The sequence below is a fragment of the Mus musculus genome, chromosome 4 (genome assembly GCF_000001635.26).
Source record: "Mus musculus strain C57BL/6J chromosome 4, GRCm38.p6 C57BL/6J".
Lineage (NCBI taxonomy): Eukaryota > Metazoa > Chordata > Mammalia > Rodentia > Muridae > Mus > Mus musculus.
This window is the reverse complement of record NC_000070.6, coordinates 34594193-34611850: the sequence shown is the minus strand read 5'-3', so window position 1 is coordinate 34611850 and position 17658 is coordinate 34594193. Positions and strand designations below refer to the sequence as shown.

At 38.4% G+C, this 17658-nt stretch overlaps 1 protein-coding gene across 6 annotated transcripts in view; it reads left to right on the top strand.

The window, feature by feature from the left end:
* Window positions 1-17658, top strand: part of Orc3 (origin recognition complex, subunit 3) — a 48183-nt gene that overhangs the window by 3113 nt on the left and 27412 nt on the right. For 4 of the 6 annotated variants that reach the window (NM_001159563.1, NM_015824.4, XM_030253653.1 and 1 more), the window contains exons 2-8: window positions 775-829; window positions 4623-4720; window positions 6170-6314; window positions 12043-12147; window positions 13095-13243; window positions 14410-14543; window positions 16615-16774. In NM_001159563.1, coding sequence (NP_001153035.1) covers window positions 775-829; window positions 4623-4720; window positions 6170-6314; window positions 12043-12147; window positions 13095-13243; window positions 14410-14543; window positions 16615-16774 — 846 coding nt within the window. Of the gene's footprint in view, window positions 1-774; window positions 830-4622; window positions 4721-6169; window positions 6315-12042; window positions 12148-12710; window positions 12869-13094; window positions 13244-14409; window positions 14544-16614; window positions 16775-17658 lie in introns of all 6 variants that reach the window. The other 2 variants (XM_030253654.1, XM_017320309.2) reach the window with 1 other exon arrangement.

Sequence of the window (17658 nt, the reverse complement as noted above, 5' to 3'; positions counted from 1 at the left end):
GAGAAGACGAGGGCTTGGTTTATTTTGATTTGGTTTGGTTGTATAGCCAGGCTAGACACAAACTCATGTAAGGGATTTTCTGTCTCCACAGGTACTAAGATTGCAAGTGTCTAAACCATGCCTAGGTTTTCTAACTGTATAAAGCAGGCTAGCCTCAATCATAACAGTTCTCTTGTCTTGAGTGGATTACAGATGTGAGCGATGAGTTTTGAGCCAAACTGTAATGGATAAATGGAAAGGAGCTTATTAATTGAGAAAAGGTGTCAGATGAAACATCCTGGTTGTAGATACTTAGAGTTAATTAGGCAAAAAATCCTCTTGGAATGAGTGTTTTTAACTTAATCCATTTTAATGCACATCATTAATGTTTATGAAACTTGAACTTTAAAAAAAAAAAGGTCTATCTCTTACTTAGAATGGGTCCTAAAAAGTGTGAGAACTTATGATTGAGGAGGATGAAATTGATGAATTTTTCAAGACTATTCCACTTCTGTATTTCTATTCTTTCTTTTCTTTTTTTTAAAAAGATTTATTATTATACATACGTACACTGTAACTGTCTTCAGACGCACCAGAAGAGGGCATCAGATTTCATGGATGGTTGTGAGCCTGAGATTTGAACTCATGACCTTTGGAAGAGCTATATCTCCCACTCCAGTTCCCCTTTAAAGAACTTGCTTGTTGATAGAGTATGTGGGTAATTAAATCTGCCTGCTCTGTACCTAATTTGACTTTATGCTTTATTCCTCCTTCCCTCCCTTCTTTTTTAAACAGGGCTGCTTTGTGTTTAAACCAGACTTCAAAAAAAGAAAGGTCTTTGTGCCAATAGGTAAAGTATCCTAACATCCAATTTGTTTATTTTTCTTCCCCTAGATCTTTTTATTTCTTTTAAGATTTATTTATTTATTATATGTAAGTACACTGTAGCTGTCTTCAGACACCTCAGAAGAGGGCGTCAGATCTCATTACGGATGGTTGTGAGCAGCCATGTGGTTGCTGGAATTTGAACTCAGGACCTTTGGAAGAGCAGTCAGTGCTCTTAACTGCTGAGCCATCTCTCCAGCCCCCACCCCATCTTCTTAAACTTAAGTGATAATAAGTAACTTTCTTTAATGTTGGAGATGATTCAGTGTACCAGGAGTAGTTTAAAGAAAAGGTTATTCCTTCATTATATATGAAAGACACATACCATACAATGACATCTGAAACCACAATATAACAATATAGCAATATAATTATAACAAATAAATTTGGTAGTATATTAAAGCAATTATTATGTGCTGAACTGTTCTAAGCACTTTAGTTTGTTTAATCTCAGCTAACTGTGGGGAGTGTAGTATTATTTCCATTAATATATATGAGAATTCCTGACAATAGAAAGACTTCTCTCAGTCTTACAGTGCTGTAAACATCAGAGTGAGGATTTGAACCCATCCGCTGTGACTTTGACCCGTGCTCTAACCGTTGCTGTATGATACACTCTTTTAATGTGAGGCAAATGTTTACATAGAACTTTATATTGGGTTGCAGTGATAACATAAAGTTTATTTACAGTTTGTAATATCAACATGTCATGTGTACAGTATAATTTGAACATTGTTTTAGAACTGTTAATTTTTCTTTCATTGTGCTGGCTTAAGATTAATGTTTTATTCCAGACAAAAGTGTTTAGGAATTGACTGATTGAAAGAAATGGCATGAGGGAAATAAATCCCACTTTTTAGCAGTTACCTTCACCTTTAATATTTGAAGCAGTTTGATTGGAGAAGGGGTATGGTTTATGTTTTGCCCACCATATATCCCTGACTTGAAGATATGTAGATATATCCCTAAGCAAACACTGGTAAATTCTCCCACCTGATAGTGTATTATGGAAGACTGCACACGTAACAACACAGTTGGTAGAACTTGGTAAAAAATTGAGAAGAGAGCCTGGCAGCTGTGTGGCAGGGCTGAACATACACACTGACATAGAAGCTGAGCTGAGGGGGAAGCCTGGATAGCAGTGTCCATCTGCAGCTCTTCTCGCTGTTGCTCACTGTGACCTGACTTCAAGGACCGAGAGAAGTGATGCCCATAGGCTGGTGTCCTGCTGGTGCCTTCCCAGCTTCGAGGATCATCTTCACTGTGTACTTTGGCTGTGGCAACTCAACATGTGAACTCATGCCTTAGTTTGCTACTGAACATTTTATCACCATCCTACCCACCAATAGAATACAGTGACTTTTTTCTGTTTAAGGCAAACTTTTGCTTTATCTTTTACAATCTCTCTTTTTTTTTTTTTGCATCTTAATATAATAACTTTGCCATCTTGATATTTTAATGGCAAAACTAAGACACTTGTGAAAACTAAGTCAGCTCTTATAAGGAGGAACATGTATTCTAGATTACCAACAAAAGGCGTAGCACTTCCAATAGGATGCCGGAGTGAAAGTTCTGTCTTATAAAAAGAAGCAAACATTGGAGTGAAATACTGATTGGCAGAAAGTAGGAAATGGTGAGGAACATAAGATGTGAGTGAAGGAACAAGGTACTACTGTTTTAAAGTATGCTTTTAAAATAAATACATCTAGTTATGTAGGACCTGTGCTGTCTTCAAACTTTGAGTACTTTTGCTGAATGCAGGCCTTTATATTTGTCTTTGGCCTGCATATGAATTTTTATAACCATTAAATTTTTTTTTCTTTTTACCAGCTCAGTCTATGCATTTGACTTAATGCAGTTACTCTGCCAGTGTTAATTATTTTGAGAAGTGCCAAGATGACTATTCATTTCCTAGCATGAGGGTTTTGTTTGGTTGTTGTGGGATCTTTTGTTTTTAATGTGTGTATTTTGCCTCTGAGAGTACGTCCATTGTGTGCATTCCGGGTCGCTGCTGCAGAGGCCTGAGGATCGTAACAGCTACCCTGGAAGTGTAGCTGCAGGTGGCTGAGCACGGTGTGCCTGCTGGGCCAACTCAAGCCCAGACCCTCTGCAAGAGAAGCAAGTGTGTTAGCTGCCGCACCGCTTCTCTAGCCCGTCTGTACTCTAGATTCTGTTTGAATCCAAGAGGAAAATTCCTTGGTGGCTGTAGGATGAGAATTGGTATGGAAATAAAACTGAACAATAGAACAAAGTTCCCAAACTGATGTTCAACTAAGAGAACATCTGAGATGAACAGGAGGTAGGGTAGTCAACATATAAATACATTTCTGCTGTGTCCAAATTGGAGGCCCCAACCCATTGCACGTTATGCAGTCACTTTAGTAAACTGTGAAATAGAACACATTTGCTGTTAGAGGATAAGAGTAACAGTTGTTTTCTGGGACTTTTGTTTTTATGTCTACTGGAAATATATTCGTTAAATTTTCAAAATAATATATTCCTTGATACACATTTTTTTCAGAATTATTGCAATAAGGATATTTTGACAGAAAGGCTGACAGGAGAGAACAGTTTTAAAACTATATAAAGTAATACATATTAGGGCAGAGATAATTCTCAACTGTTAGGAGCATTGGCTGCTTTTGTAGAGAACTGGGGTTGATTCCCAGGCCCCACAAGCAGCTCACAACTATCTGTTGTTAGGTCCAGTCAAGGGGATTCAACACTCTCTTCTGCCTTCCTTGGCAGTGCATGCACCTTTTAATAGGATTGAATTCTAAAAAAGAAAGGGTCTGGTGAGATGGTGTAGCAGTTAAGAGCACTGGCTTCTCTTCTGACGGTCCTGAGTTCACTTACCAGCATCCACATGGTGGCTCATGTCCACCTATAAAGGGATCTGATGTCCTCTTCTGGCATGCAGGTGTTCATGCAGACAGAGCACTCATACATAAAAAAATTAAATGGAAAAAAAGGCCATGGTGGTGGCTCATACCTTTAATCCCAATATTTGGGAGGCAGAGGTAGACAGATCTCTAAGTTTGAGGCCAGCCTCCTCTACATAGTGAGTTGCAGGATAGTCAGGATTACCTATACAGAGAAACCCTGTCTTGAAAAGCTAGAGGGGGGCAGGAGGGGAAGGGTTGGGGAGGGGAAGAGAGGAGAAGAGAGAAGAAAAGACAAAAAAGAAAGTAATACTTATTAAATCAAAGGCTGGAGTAAACTATTAGGACAAAAAAGTATGAAAAATTATTTGATAAAGTTAAAGATGGTATGGATGAAAACATTGATGTTTACCTTGAACTGAAAGTCAGCAAGTCAATGCTTAGAGATTCTTAGTAAGAAATAGAACTCTAAAATTTTAAATGTCCTTTATATTATGGTAAAAATTGAGATTTAAAATTAAATACAAATGATAAACTATATTGTTTTTCTCCAAATGTAAAGGAGACATGTATATGTAGATACATAGTTTTTGGATGCATAGAGGCATAGAAAATGTTTTGAGCAGAGGCAGGCGGATTTCTGAGTTCGAGGCCAGCCTGGTTTACAGAGTGAGTTCCTGGACAGCCAGGGCGATACAGTGAAACCTTGTCTCGAAAAAACCAAAACAAACAAACAAACAAAAAAAAAAACCCCAAAAAAAGAAAAAAAAAAAGAAAATGTTTTAATCCCCTCTCCCATGCTGTTTGTCTCTATGTACAGTCTCTTAATTTTATTGTGTTAAAAAAACTTGACTTTCTGGGTTTTTTTTTTTTTAGAGGATTATTTTAATAATGAGGAACTTGACTCTGAGGACAGTAAACTTCGATTTGAAACATATAGCTTGCTATGGCAACGGATGAAATCTGAAACAGAGGTGAATAATTTCCTTTTTACATTTCTGTAATAAAATAGTATGAGTCTTGTATTTACTTCTCATATCTAATGATGTATAAGAGTATATATAGAAAATGAGAAAGTACAATCAAACACAGCCTATATACCACAAGTAAAACATGTGTCATGTTCTAAAGTTATGTATGGCCTTCGTCGCTGCAACATGATCATTTCTAAGAAAAAAAAAAAATCACTGTGGTGAACTCTTAAATTCAGTTAAGAGGTTACACAAGTCTGAAATGAAGCCATTTCGAAATTTGTGCTAGCATCCAATTTTTGCTGTGTTTTGGTTTGCTTCTTGAGACATAGTCTTAAGCTCAGGTTGGCCTAGAGCTTACTGCATATTGGCTGTGAATATCGTCAGTATAGTAATGGCAGCAGCTCCAGTGCCAGCCGCTCGTTCGGCTTAAGCGACGCGATGCTATAGTGTCTTGTTTTTGAATGAGAGTTGCACACAATTTTTATGTGGGTGCTAGGAATTCCAACTTAGGTCTTTCTGCTTGCACAGCGTGCACGCTTACCCACGAGGCATTTTTCCAGTGCACCCGCTGTCCAGTCTCTTAGTGCTTCCCATCTGTCTTTACTACTTTACACTCCACAGAAGAGGGCATTGAATTCACTGTGGTTGGAGTTAACAAGGAGGGAACTGAGCTCCAGCCCTCTGCTGAAACACTGTACACAAGCTCTTGTCTAGGCTTCTTAACCTAGGTTACAGATGCATTCTAATGGTGGTTATCTGGGAGACTGTCTGCATAATGAGGCCATCTTTGGTAGCTAGGTATCCTTCACTCTCACAGTCCTGTAGCTTGGTGTCCTTATCCCTCCCTGCCTTAATCCCCAAACTTCAACCTGTCCCATTAACTTTACCCACAGTTTTTTTCTGATTGTCACTTTCAGCTATTTTGCCCTTTTATTCCCTCTCAATACACTGTGTGCTTGCTCACTGTGTGTCAAGATATGTGTGCATGTCCCATTCTGTCCCCTTCCAATACATTGTTTCTGCTTGTTGTGTGTTAATACAGTCTATAGGTTTCCCCCTCTTCTCTTCCCTTTCAATACAGTTTGTGCTGGCCATTGTGTGTTGATATCTGTGGGGATTTTTTTTTTTTTTTTTGAGTTTTTGAGTTTTTGAGTTTTTTGAGACAGGGTTTCTCTGTGTAGCCCTGGCTGTCCTGGAACTCACTTTGTAGACCAAGCTGGCCTCGAACTCAGAAATCCGCCTGTCTCTGCCTCCCAAGTGCTGGGATTAAAGGCATGCGCCACCACTGCCTGGCATCTGTGGGGTTTTTTACCCGGTTGCTCTATTGCTGCTTTATCTCATCAACTAAAATTACTGAACATTCAAAGGGAAAAGAAAAATTAAAAACTACACCAGGAAAGAAAAGAAATACAACTACTAATAACTCATGAAATTTTGTTTTCTTTGCAGCAATTACAGGAGGAATTAAATGAAAATCTGTTTGATAACCTAGTTGACTTTCTGCAGAAGTCCCATCCTGAATTCCAGAAAAATTCAAGAGACTGGGGCTCTCAAATGAAATTCAGAGAAATTCCAACAGCTGCTCTTATTCTTGGTATGTATGCATATCTGTGCATATTTTTTAAACTGGTTTTGCTATTGATACTAGTGGAAAATATCTTGTTATGATAAAACTCCTACAAATTAAAACAACTGTGATTTGACTTACATACTTTGTAAATGTTTATTATATATTCAGGTATCTGTAGATAAAAAGAAATTGACCTAGCTACATTACTAGTAGAAGAACTGAGGAAAACTACAATTGTTTTTTTAGTCTTCTTCCTGTGTGTTTTTAGGGTAATGACATTTGAATTCAATAATAAAACAGTAGTGTGTTAGTGGATTTAATTATTTCTACTTTCTTAAAACAATCATATCTTCAATGAAATTTATAATACTTATTTCTTGCACTTGAAATCTTAATTCAGATTCTTTTAACATTAATTGCATAGAGAAGAATTTGTATAAATTGTATATAAATTACTTCCAGATTATGTTATAATTTTTTAAAATATTCATCAATAATATCTAATTTAGAGCAAGCATATTTCAGGATAATACAAAATATCTGATTTATTAACAGTAGTTTTTTCAGGTTACCAAGAAAACCAGAATAAATAAGACAAAGAAAAAGCACAACATGTAGACACAAAAGTACAAGATCAAAATATATACTCAAAAGACCATTAAGACCAAAAAAATGCCTAAACACATCAATATGAGACAAAAAGTCTCAGAAGTCCTACTGAGTTCATTTTTTGGAGGCCATCTACTGCTGGCTGTGGGGCCTACCCTCAAGGGTGGTTAACATGCCCAATGAGACGCCACTGAAGAAAACTAACTTTTCTTCTGGGGGGTGTGTGTATGAATATTAAACGTTTCTCTATAGCTTTATTCCCCCCCCCCCCTTTTAATGGGTATTTTCTTTATTTACATTTCAAATGTTATCCCCTTTCCTGGTTACCCCCTTCCCAGAAACCCCATTTCCCAGCTCCCTTCTCCCTGCTTCTATGAGGGTGTTTCTCCACTCACCCACCCACTCTGTCTTCCCTGCACTCAATTCCCCTATACTGGGGCATCTAGCAAGCCTTCATAGGACCAAGGACCTCTCCTCCCATTGCTACATAGGCAGCTGGAGCCATGTGTACTCCTAGGTTGGTGGCATAGTCCCTGGGAGCTCTGAATCATCTGGCTGGTTCATATTGTTGTTCTTCCTGTAGGGTTGCAAACCTCTTCAGCTCCTTCAGTCCTTTCTCTAACTCCTCCATTGGGGACCCTGTGCTCAAGCATCCACCTCTGTATTTGTCAGGCTCTGGCAGGGCCTCTCAGGAGACAGCCATATCAGGCTCCTGTCAGCAAGCACTTGGCATCCACAATAGTGTCAGAGTTTGGTGAATGTATATGGCATGGATCTCCAGACAACTAACTTTTCTTTGCACATGGGTACTTCTTGCACATAGCTTCTTAGCTAGGGTTGGAAGCCTATGACTCATTACCACCTCTACCTCTCAGTATTGGGGCCCTGTCTGGTTTGAACCTGATCTACTACTACAATCTCTGTGAGATGCATGTGGCAGTCTTGTGTTAGAAAGTCATTGTTTCCTTGGTATTATTTATCTCCTCTGGCTCTTACAGTCTCTCTGCCTCCTCTTCTGCATGCTTATTGAGCCATTTAATATTGAGTGTTCCAAAATCTCTCACAATGCACATTGTCTGCTTGTGGGTCTGGGTCTCTATAATAGGCCCCCTCTACAGCAATAGGAAACTTCTTGGATGATGAGTGAGCAAGGCACTGATAGGAATCTGTTTATTATTGCATTTAGCAGAACAGTAAGTAGTATTTGGTTATCTTTTTGACATAATGGCCTATCTGTTTTCAAGATCTTCTAAGATAGTAGGTAGTTACTCTCATGTTTGTGCCACCATTGCAACAGCATATCTTTCAGGTAAGGCAACCGACCTAGATAGGATTTGTAGCTGGACCTTTCTCTAGGAGCATACAGAGTACCTTCAAGAAGTCTCTAGTTAGACATCAGCTTGACTTCCTAAAAGTGTTTTGTTCAGCAATAGAACCTTACTGTCATTCTGTAGAGAGCAACCAATAAATAGCCTTGGCAGGAGCCTGAGTTGTTTGGGAGTCTCTTAGTTACTGTTTGTTTTGTTTTGGTGAAAAAGCACCATGACCAAAGCAACTTATAAAAGAAAGCATTTGGCTGAGAGCTTCCCTACAGTTTCAGAGGATTAGTCCATAGTCATCATGGCAGGAGGCATCTTGTTGGAACAGGAACTAGCTGAGAGCTTAAATTCTGATCCAAGGAGGCGGCAGAACGAAGGCGCCTGGCTCTGGTGTTGGATTTTGAAGTATCAAAGCAAACCCCCGGTAACCAGTGACACATCTACTCTACAAAGCCGTACCCCAGATCCTTCCTAAACAGTCTGCCAACTGAAAATCAAACATCGAGACATGTGGGTCTTTGGGGCCTGTCTTAGTCAGGGTTTCTATTCCTAAACAAAAAAACATCATGACCAAGAAGCAAGTTGGGGAGGAAAGGGTTTATTCGGCTTACACTTCCATACCAAAGGAAGTCAGGACTGGAACTCAAGCAGGTCAGGAAGCAGGAGCTGATGCAGAGGTCATGAAGGGATGTTTCTTACTGGCTTGCTCCCTCTGGCTTGCTCAGCCTGCTCTCTTATAGAACCAAGACTACCAGTCCAGAGATGGTACCACCCACTAGGGGACCTCCCCCCTTCATCACTAATTGAGAAAATGCCTTGCAGCTGGATCTCATGGAGGCATTTTCTCAACTGAAGCTCCTTTCTCTGTGGTAACTCCAGCCTGTGTCAAGTTGACACAAAACCAGCCAGTACAGGGCCCATTTTTATTCAAACCATTACAGTTTCCATGGGGCCATTTTGGCCAATAACTCACATAAATTTAGCCTATTCCTGCCACTGGATGTTTCACTTGGTGGCAAGAGACATGTAGCTGGAACTCTGGTCTTATTGTTTGGTTATTGCGTTTAGACTTCTTCCAAATATGTATATATTGTAAGAAGCTTTTTACAGTAGTGGGTTTCCAGATGACTGCTCAAATGGCACTTAGTGTTAGTTGACTCCCCCCGCCCCCAATCTTCCCTTCTTCATCCTTCTCTCCTTCACTCCACATGTAATCCTTTCCCTGCAGTCACTCCCATGCCTCCCCATAAGTCTTCATTCTGTCTCTCCTTCCTGGTGGGGATGGGCTAGAAGGAAGAGTTAAGAGGGCCCATGCATCAGGGTTTGGTGGCATCCCTAGGGAATGGAGGTAGTGTGTGAGGAGAGGCATCTGCAAGGAGGCGGCTACAGGGCTGGAGGCGAGTCTGAGTAAGGTCAGGAAGGAGAGTCTTTTTGTCCTTGTTTAAATAATGTGTGGTGTTGGGAATGAGACCAGGAGCTTTATGCATGCTCAGCATCTACCCTCCCATTGAGCCACACCTGGTTTACGTTTTTTCATTCTGAAAATAAAATAGAAATTAGTAGTGTTCCAAACATGTTGTATTGATTTTGCTTCCAATATGTTATTTTTTTGTTTGTATATTTGTTTTGTTTTTGACAAGGTCTCACTGTGTAGCCTTGGTTAGCTCAGAATCTTCTATGTAGACCATACTGGTCTCAAATCCATAGAGATCTGCCTACTTCTGCCTCCTTAGTGCTGAGATTAAAGTATGCTATCACACTTGGCCCCCAACTTGTTACTTCTTTAGAGTTTGTTAACACTGGGCTCTAGTATTTAACGTTTTAATTCCTTTTAAATTCTATTTTTAATACCCTAAGTCTTCTACTGATATTTAGGACATATTTTAAATTGTACTTGATGATAGTGTGTAATGTTTTGGGGTAGGGATGTATAGGATCCCACTGTCCAAAAACTCAAAAAGCAGCTACTTCATGCCTGGCACTTGACTTTTTATTTGTAGCCTCTAGTGACTTAGGGTGGCATTACCCTCTCCCCTGCCCAGGATAGAGCAGCTCTATTGAAACTTTTTCTCTCTGAATATAAATACGTTTTAGAAAGTTTCTACAGTAGTAGAAACCATGGCCTTACACCATAGTCCTTATGCACCTGTCCCCATCCTCCTTCCTTCCCAGCCCCATACCATTTATCCCTTCCTCCGTTATTCCCCTCCCCCATTCATAGCATCTGCATCTGTCCCCCTTTCCTGAACCACTCCTTCCCATGTCCTCTTACTAGTTTTCTGCCGTCTGTGGTTACTCCAGTTTAAATGAACATATCTAAAAATTTAAAGCTGCATCACATATGGGAGAGAACATGAAACACTTTGTCTATCACGGTCTGGGTGACCTCACTCAGAGTTATTACTTCCAGCTTCATCCATTTACCTGTGGATTTCATATGTTTATTTTTAAGTAGCTGAATGATACTACATTGTGTATATGAACCACACTGCCATTATTCATTCATCATTAATGGACATCTAGGTTCTTTTTGTTGCTTTTGTGAGTGAAGCAACAATGAACATGGACGAACAGGGTTCTCTGCAGTATGAGCCAGACAGAGTCCTTTGGGAGGAATCTAACTAGATCGTGTGCTAAATCCATTCCCAGCCTGTTGAGGAACGCCAGTGTTGACTTGCATTGTGGCTCCAGTTTGCTCTCCCACCAGCACGGCGTAACTATTTCTCTTTCCCACATCCACTTGCATTTCTGATCATTTCAAAATCATTTTAATTTGCATTTCTCCAATAGCTAAAGGTGTTAAACATTTTAAAAAATACCTCCTGGCTATTGATATTTACTTTGAGAACTCAACATTTAGTTCTGTTCCTCAATTTTGAGTTTAGGTTGGTTGCTTTAATGCTTAGTTCTTACAGATCCTAGTTACTAACCCTCTGTTAGATTTATAGCCGATGAAGACTTTCCATTCTGTAGGCCGCGTCTTCATGTGAATGATGGTGTCCTGACTGTGTACAAGTTTTTTAGTATTTTGAGGTCCAATTTCTCAAGAGTTGGTCTTAGTATTGGTACCAGGGTCTTTTTTAGAAAGTCCTTTTCATGTTATAAGTGCATTCCTTACTTCCTCTCCTGTCAGGTCTATGTTTAGGCCCTTGGGCCATTTGGAGTTGAGTTTTGTGTAAGATGAAAGATAAGAATCTATTTGTAGAACCAAGAGATTGCTTTTGGTCGGGTGGCCATTTTCACAGTATTAAAGGTCTGTCAATATAGGAGGTCTTTCTGTCTTTTGGTATCTTCTTTGGTTTCCTAAAATTTTCATTGTACAAGTTTTTTACTTCCTTGATTAAACTAATACTAAGATTGTTATTCATGTAGTTATTTTGAGGCAACTGTGAATGTCTGAGAATGATCATTGGTCATGTATAGGAAGAGTGCTGATTTATGTTTGTTATGTTTGTATCCTGCTTCTTCACTGACTGTGTTCATCAGCTGTTGCAATGTCCTGTAAGGGTCCTCAGGGTTTTACCTATACAGAATCATACCATCAATAACAATATTTTGGCTTTTTCCTTCCCTGTTGATGTCATGATTATCACCTTCCCTTGTCATCTCAGCCCGAATGGGCTGTGGGCTAGTCAGGAAGTAAACTGTATCTCCTTCCTTTAGATCCCCGACTGAGAGGAGCCAGGTGTGGTGCAGTCTTCTTGATTTCTATTGCAAATCCTGTTTTTAAATTGTTCTTACCTGGTGCTCTACTTGTTCTCTAAAATCCGCATTGCTAAGTTGTTAATGATGGTGATTACATGATAGTGTTTATTATCTCACAGGTGTGAATGTCACGGATCATGATGTGATACTCAGAAGTCTAACAGAGACCCTTCAGAATAATGTCACACCATATGTAGTCTCACTGCAAGCTAAGGATTGTCCCGGTAACGTAGAAATGCTCACCTCTTACCCCTCCCCCACACTTTGTGCATGTCTCACTCATTTCTACTCATTCTCTTAAATCTATGTTTTTCCCACTTGAAAAGGCCATTGGTGGTTAAACAGTAGTCCATATGCAGAGCCAGACTTGAGTGTATAAACGGTTCCATCATGAAGCACACACAGTATGTGACTCAGACTTGTGTGCATATAAAGCCGTCATAGTATAAGCTGTGCACACGGTCACACTCAGCTTTGTTGCCAGCTGGACTGAGAATAGAATTAATGTACTTTGGTTCTGACGAATTACAATTAATATCTCAAGGATGTCTTTTAAAAATGATTGCAAATGAAGATTTATAATCAGTAAGATAATACATATAACTTTCATTTTTAAGGACCATGACATTCTTTTGTTGTCAAAATAATGTAAATATATGATATTCTAAAAATACTGTATAATTTTCTGCCTATATATTTTCTTAGATAATACTTGTAGATAATATACATTTTGATCTGATCTTAGTATGAACTAGTGAAATATACTCATTTATTTTATCTTATTTAGAAAGGGTCTCCTGTAAGCCATAGAGGCATTGAGTCTACCATAGAGCAGAAGATGACCTGAACTTCAGATCCTCCTGTCTTCAGGGATTTTAGGCATACCTGACCACATTTGTGCTTATTTAGTTCTGGGTGTCAACTTTAGGACTTTGTGCATGCTAGGCAAGTACACTATCAATTGAATGTGTCCAACACTAACAAAATTGAATATTAAGGACAGGGTACTAATGTGTAATGGTAGTATACTTAGCATATTTTTAACTGTATTGATGAAATATAGAAAAATATACTCCACGTTAAGTATTGCAATCTGCTAATCAAAGGTTTCAATGGCTTTAATTTTGTCTTAAAGATGGAGGTAAGTTTCCTTGCTTTTTATATTCTGCAGATGTGAAACATTTTTTACAAAAGTTTACCTCACAGTTGATGGACTGCTGTGTAGACAGGCATTCCAAGGAGGTGACAAGTGGTAAGGCCCTGAAGAAGACAAATTATTCAATGGATTCCCTTTGTAGTTGGTATTCGGCAGTCACACAGGTAAAGGAAACTGACTATCCGGTTAGTTGGCTCGCAATTACTTTACTTACAGCTCTCTGCTAAGAAGCATGTTTATGAGGCAATCATAGCACTTTGACGGTAGCTATTTTTTCTGAAGCTACTAGAATTTGAAAATATTCTAATATGTAGACTAATTCCTGGTAAGTGCTTGGATTCTTACGAGGACATTGTATTTGTGGGAGAGTTCCATGTAATGACAAGAAAACATCTGAAGTTGGTTCTGCTACAGATTGTATTTTGGTAGTAATGACTGTAACTTCCCTATATTACTACTGGTAGTGTTCAGGATTTCTTTTTGTTCAGGAGACACATACCACCTTTTCATGCGTCAGCTTATTCCTTGAGTAATTCTATAATTTTTAAAATTTAGTTTGATCCATGCTTGGAAATCTTGGGGAAATGTTACAGTATAAATAAGGTATATTGAACAAAACAGTATTTTATAAGTAAAGTATATTCAAGACAATTATAAATTTCCTTCTACTATGACCATCTCTATTACAAATGAATGACACAGAGGCCCCTGAACTCCTGAGGTACAACCATAGTCCCAGTTATATTGCTGGGTCACCAGACAGCATGAGTACTGGGTGACATTTTCTATTCAGTGTTTTTGTTGAAATCATACATATGATTTTATTTTGCTTTTTATAAGGATGCTTATAATAATACCTTAATTTGATGTAAATTTTAGATTTTTTTAGGAATTAAAGTCTTTGCAATTTAAGTCCATTATCTTTAAGTTTGATTTGATCAAGTATTTAAGGTCCATTTCAAGATTGAAAGTTTGTAATATGTAATAGTACATTCAGTGTGTTTTTACATCGACGATACAACTTATGTTAGTGCATAAATGTGTATCAACTGAAAAAATTAGTTGTATAGAAAAGTGTCTTTTTTCTATGTTTTTCAGTAGAAAATCCCTTTGATATTTGTTGTATAGGTCTTTCTGAACCTTTTTCTTAGTGTTAACCATGTCTAGAAACAGATTTTGCTAAAGTAACTGTTAGAATGAACTACTATTTTCATTTGGGAAAAATAACAGTTACTGTAAAATATAAAGAACTACGTTAACAAGTGGCATTGTAGTATGTTTGACTGGGAAGGCTTACTTTTAATCCCTCCGTTTCACATTGGTTTAAAAGAAAGCAGACCACAAAGTGACAATCAAAAAGAGGACAGCATCTGGCCATTGGCGGTCCCCTCCTGTGGTGCTTATCTTAAAGAGCATGGAGAGTTTCACCAGCAAAGTCCTCCAAGACTTCATAACTATCAGCAGGTAGCTCGGCCGGCCCATTTATAGTGCAGTCGTCTTCTTTTTCATTTTCATTTATTCCTGTGTGTATGGAAGTGGCTGTGGATGTGCTGGTGTTTGTGCCATGGTATATGTGTGGAGGTTAGAGGTCAGCTTTGTAGGCCTCCAATCAAATTTAGGAGCAGATACCCATAAGGCATTTCATACATTTGGTTTTGCCTGACCTTTCCCTTTCTCTCACTCCCTGCCTCCATCCCTGCTTAAACGCTTCCTAACACGTGACTGTTGGCTTTTAGGCAAAATTTCCTTTTTCTTGTTTGGTTTTTCGAGACAGGGTCTCTCTGCATAGCCCTGGCTGTCCTGGAACTCACTCTGTAGACCAGGCTGGCCTCAAACTCAGAAATCCACCTGCCTCTGCCTCCCGAGTGCTGGGATTAAAGGTGTGCACCACCACTGCCCGGCTTCCTTTTTCTTAAGACATTACTTTTATCTTAGAAAAAAATAGTGTTCATTTTAAGACCAACTTAATGAAATTCAAAATCTGAATTCAGATTTTTGTAACTGAATCTTCAAAGATCTCCTAGCAAACTATTTTCTTGGTTTTTGATAAAATGTTGAACATCTAAGACAGGTTCATCCTGTTTTTAGTTAACATATGTAATTTAGGTAAATAGGTATAAAATGTCATTTATTAAGAGTTGTCTTGAGCCAGGTGTGGTGGTGCACGCATTTAATCCCAGCACTTGGGAGGCAGAGGCAGGCGGATTTCTGAGTTCGCAGCCAGCCTGGTCTACAAAGTGAGTTCCAGGACAGCCAGGGCTACACAGAGAAACCCTGTCTCGAAAAACCAAGCAAACAAAAGAGTTGTCTCCTTGCCTGTCTGTTAAATTGATAATCCTCTAAGCTGTAATATTCTGTCATGCCTTTTTTTCTTTCTGAGTTTTATCTTTAGAGGCTCTGTGTTCCATATATGTTAACTTGCTAAAAATGTTTTCTGTATGATGTTATCTTATTTTTATATAATATTTCCAGTGAGTATTATTTTAATGTAAGAGTTTTTTAAAGCAATCTTATGAGACTTAAAATTGAAGTAACTAGGCCTATGTTACATCCCTTTGAAATTTGTTTCCAATGTATATTTGTTAGGGTATAGTTAACTTTCTTTTGCATATTCTGTATATCAACTAACATACTAGACATTCTTATCTTGAGTGGGGTTGTATAGGGATTTTTGCCCCATAGATTTATGAGTTGTAGATACACTCACCACCACCATCCATATTCCAGTGCTGGGACTAGAACCCAGGATTGCATGAATGCCTGAGCAAATTCTCTACCATTGAAGTGTATCCACAGGAGATTATGTGCTGCACGGTGTTTATGTTATTTATTTAAGCTAGATTTTGTAGTACTATGGCCCTCGAAAGTAAAAACTTAGGACAGTTATAAGAGCGTACAGCATTTTATTTCTATGACTAGAAAAGAGCTCCATGCAGCCAATTCTGGAAAACAATAAGAAATGGGAGCGAGTGGTAAAATGATCGGCCATGATGCCAAGAAGTGTGACTTGCAGAAGCCCTCACAAATGATGCCATTGCACTCTAGCAGTAGAAGCCCTTTGTTTCTGTTTGGTTGTGTTGATGTGAAATCATGTTGAGTATGTTTAGGATAATGATGTAAGGAAGGAATACAATGCTTCTGAGTGATGTTCATTAGAAAGATATCTTACATATGTATAAAGGGAAGTATGTGTGAAAAGGAAAGCAGGAATTTGATGGGAAACCATAAGGAAGACTACATGAGGCTCAAAGTTGGTGGGCTTATATTCAATGCTAGTTGACACACTGTTGTATAACTTTGGTAGTCTAATCTCAGCAGGAGCATTTGGTCTTTCTGGATCTCTATTCTTATTTATAAGAAAAGCATTCATTAATGGCTTGATTTCAGGATTAGAATCTGGAAAGTGATTATTTTATTATTATTAATATTTTTTATTTTTTAAAAAATGAATGACCTGGAAAACTTAATATTGTAAAATAATATATTGAAATACACTTGCTGAAGAAGCTTCTTTTGTATTTTCTTTTAAAACTAGTCAGCATCTGCATGAGTTTCCGCTAATTCTGATTTTTGGGATCGCCACATCTCCTGTTATTATCCACCGACTGCTTCCTCATTCAGTGTCATCGCTGTTGTGTGTAGAACTGTTCCAGTCTCTGTCTTGCGAGCAACACCTGACAGTAGTTCTTGATAAGGTAAAAAGAAAAAGTGCTTACCAATGACAGAGTAAAACCAAAGCTACCAGACATATATTATGTATAATAAATGATACCAATACATTTATTTCTATGTATCTCAGACTTTGTTCAACTTATGTACATATTTGAATGCTCTTACTCAATTATGGTTAGAATTATGTTTTCTCTTTGCATATAGTTGCCTTCTCAGATAAAAAATAAGCTTTATGAAAGCTACAATCATTTGTATATATTCATTGTTGTTTTTATGACTTAGTTGAAGAATTTAGGCTTTTAAAAAGAATCAGGGGTCAAAATACAGCTCACTAATAGAGTACTTGTCTGCAGTGTAAAGGGAGGCCCTGGAAAGTAGGAAGTAAATACTAATGAGTAATAAGCCACTGACAGTAATAAATAAAATTTTATAGAATTTATATGCTTCAGAGTATTATCAGTGTGCTTTGATCTTATATCCTTGTATAAAATGATCTAAAGCTTTCAGGTTTATTTTGATTTGATAGGTATGCGTGTTAGTCCACATATATATATGTGCACCACATTCATGCAGTACTGTGGAGGTCAGAAGAGGGTGTTGGATCTCTACAACTGGAGTTACAGATGGTTGTGAGCCATCTTGTAGGTGCAGACAATGACCCACAGTCCTCTGGAAAAGCAGCCAGGGCTATTAACTTCTGACCCATCTCTCTAGCCCCAAAAGTTTTTGTGGACTTTGACAACTGTCATATTGCTCTTGACAATAGCCACTAAACTTAGACTATAACTGCTATAATGTTTCTGTGTAATAGCAGCATGATTACTACTGACTGCCACGCAAATCCATTCTCAGTTCCATTAAGAAACGTTTGTGATGGTTGTATTGCGTAGTAATGACAACCTGTATG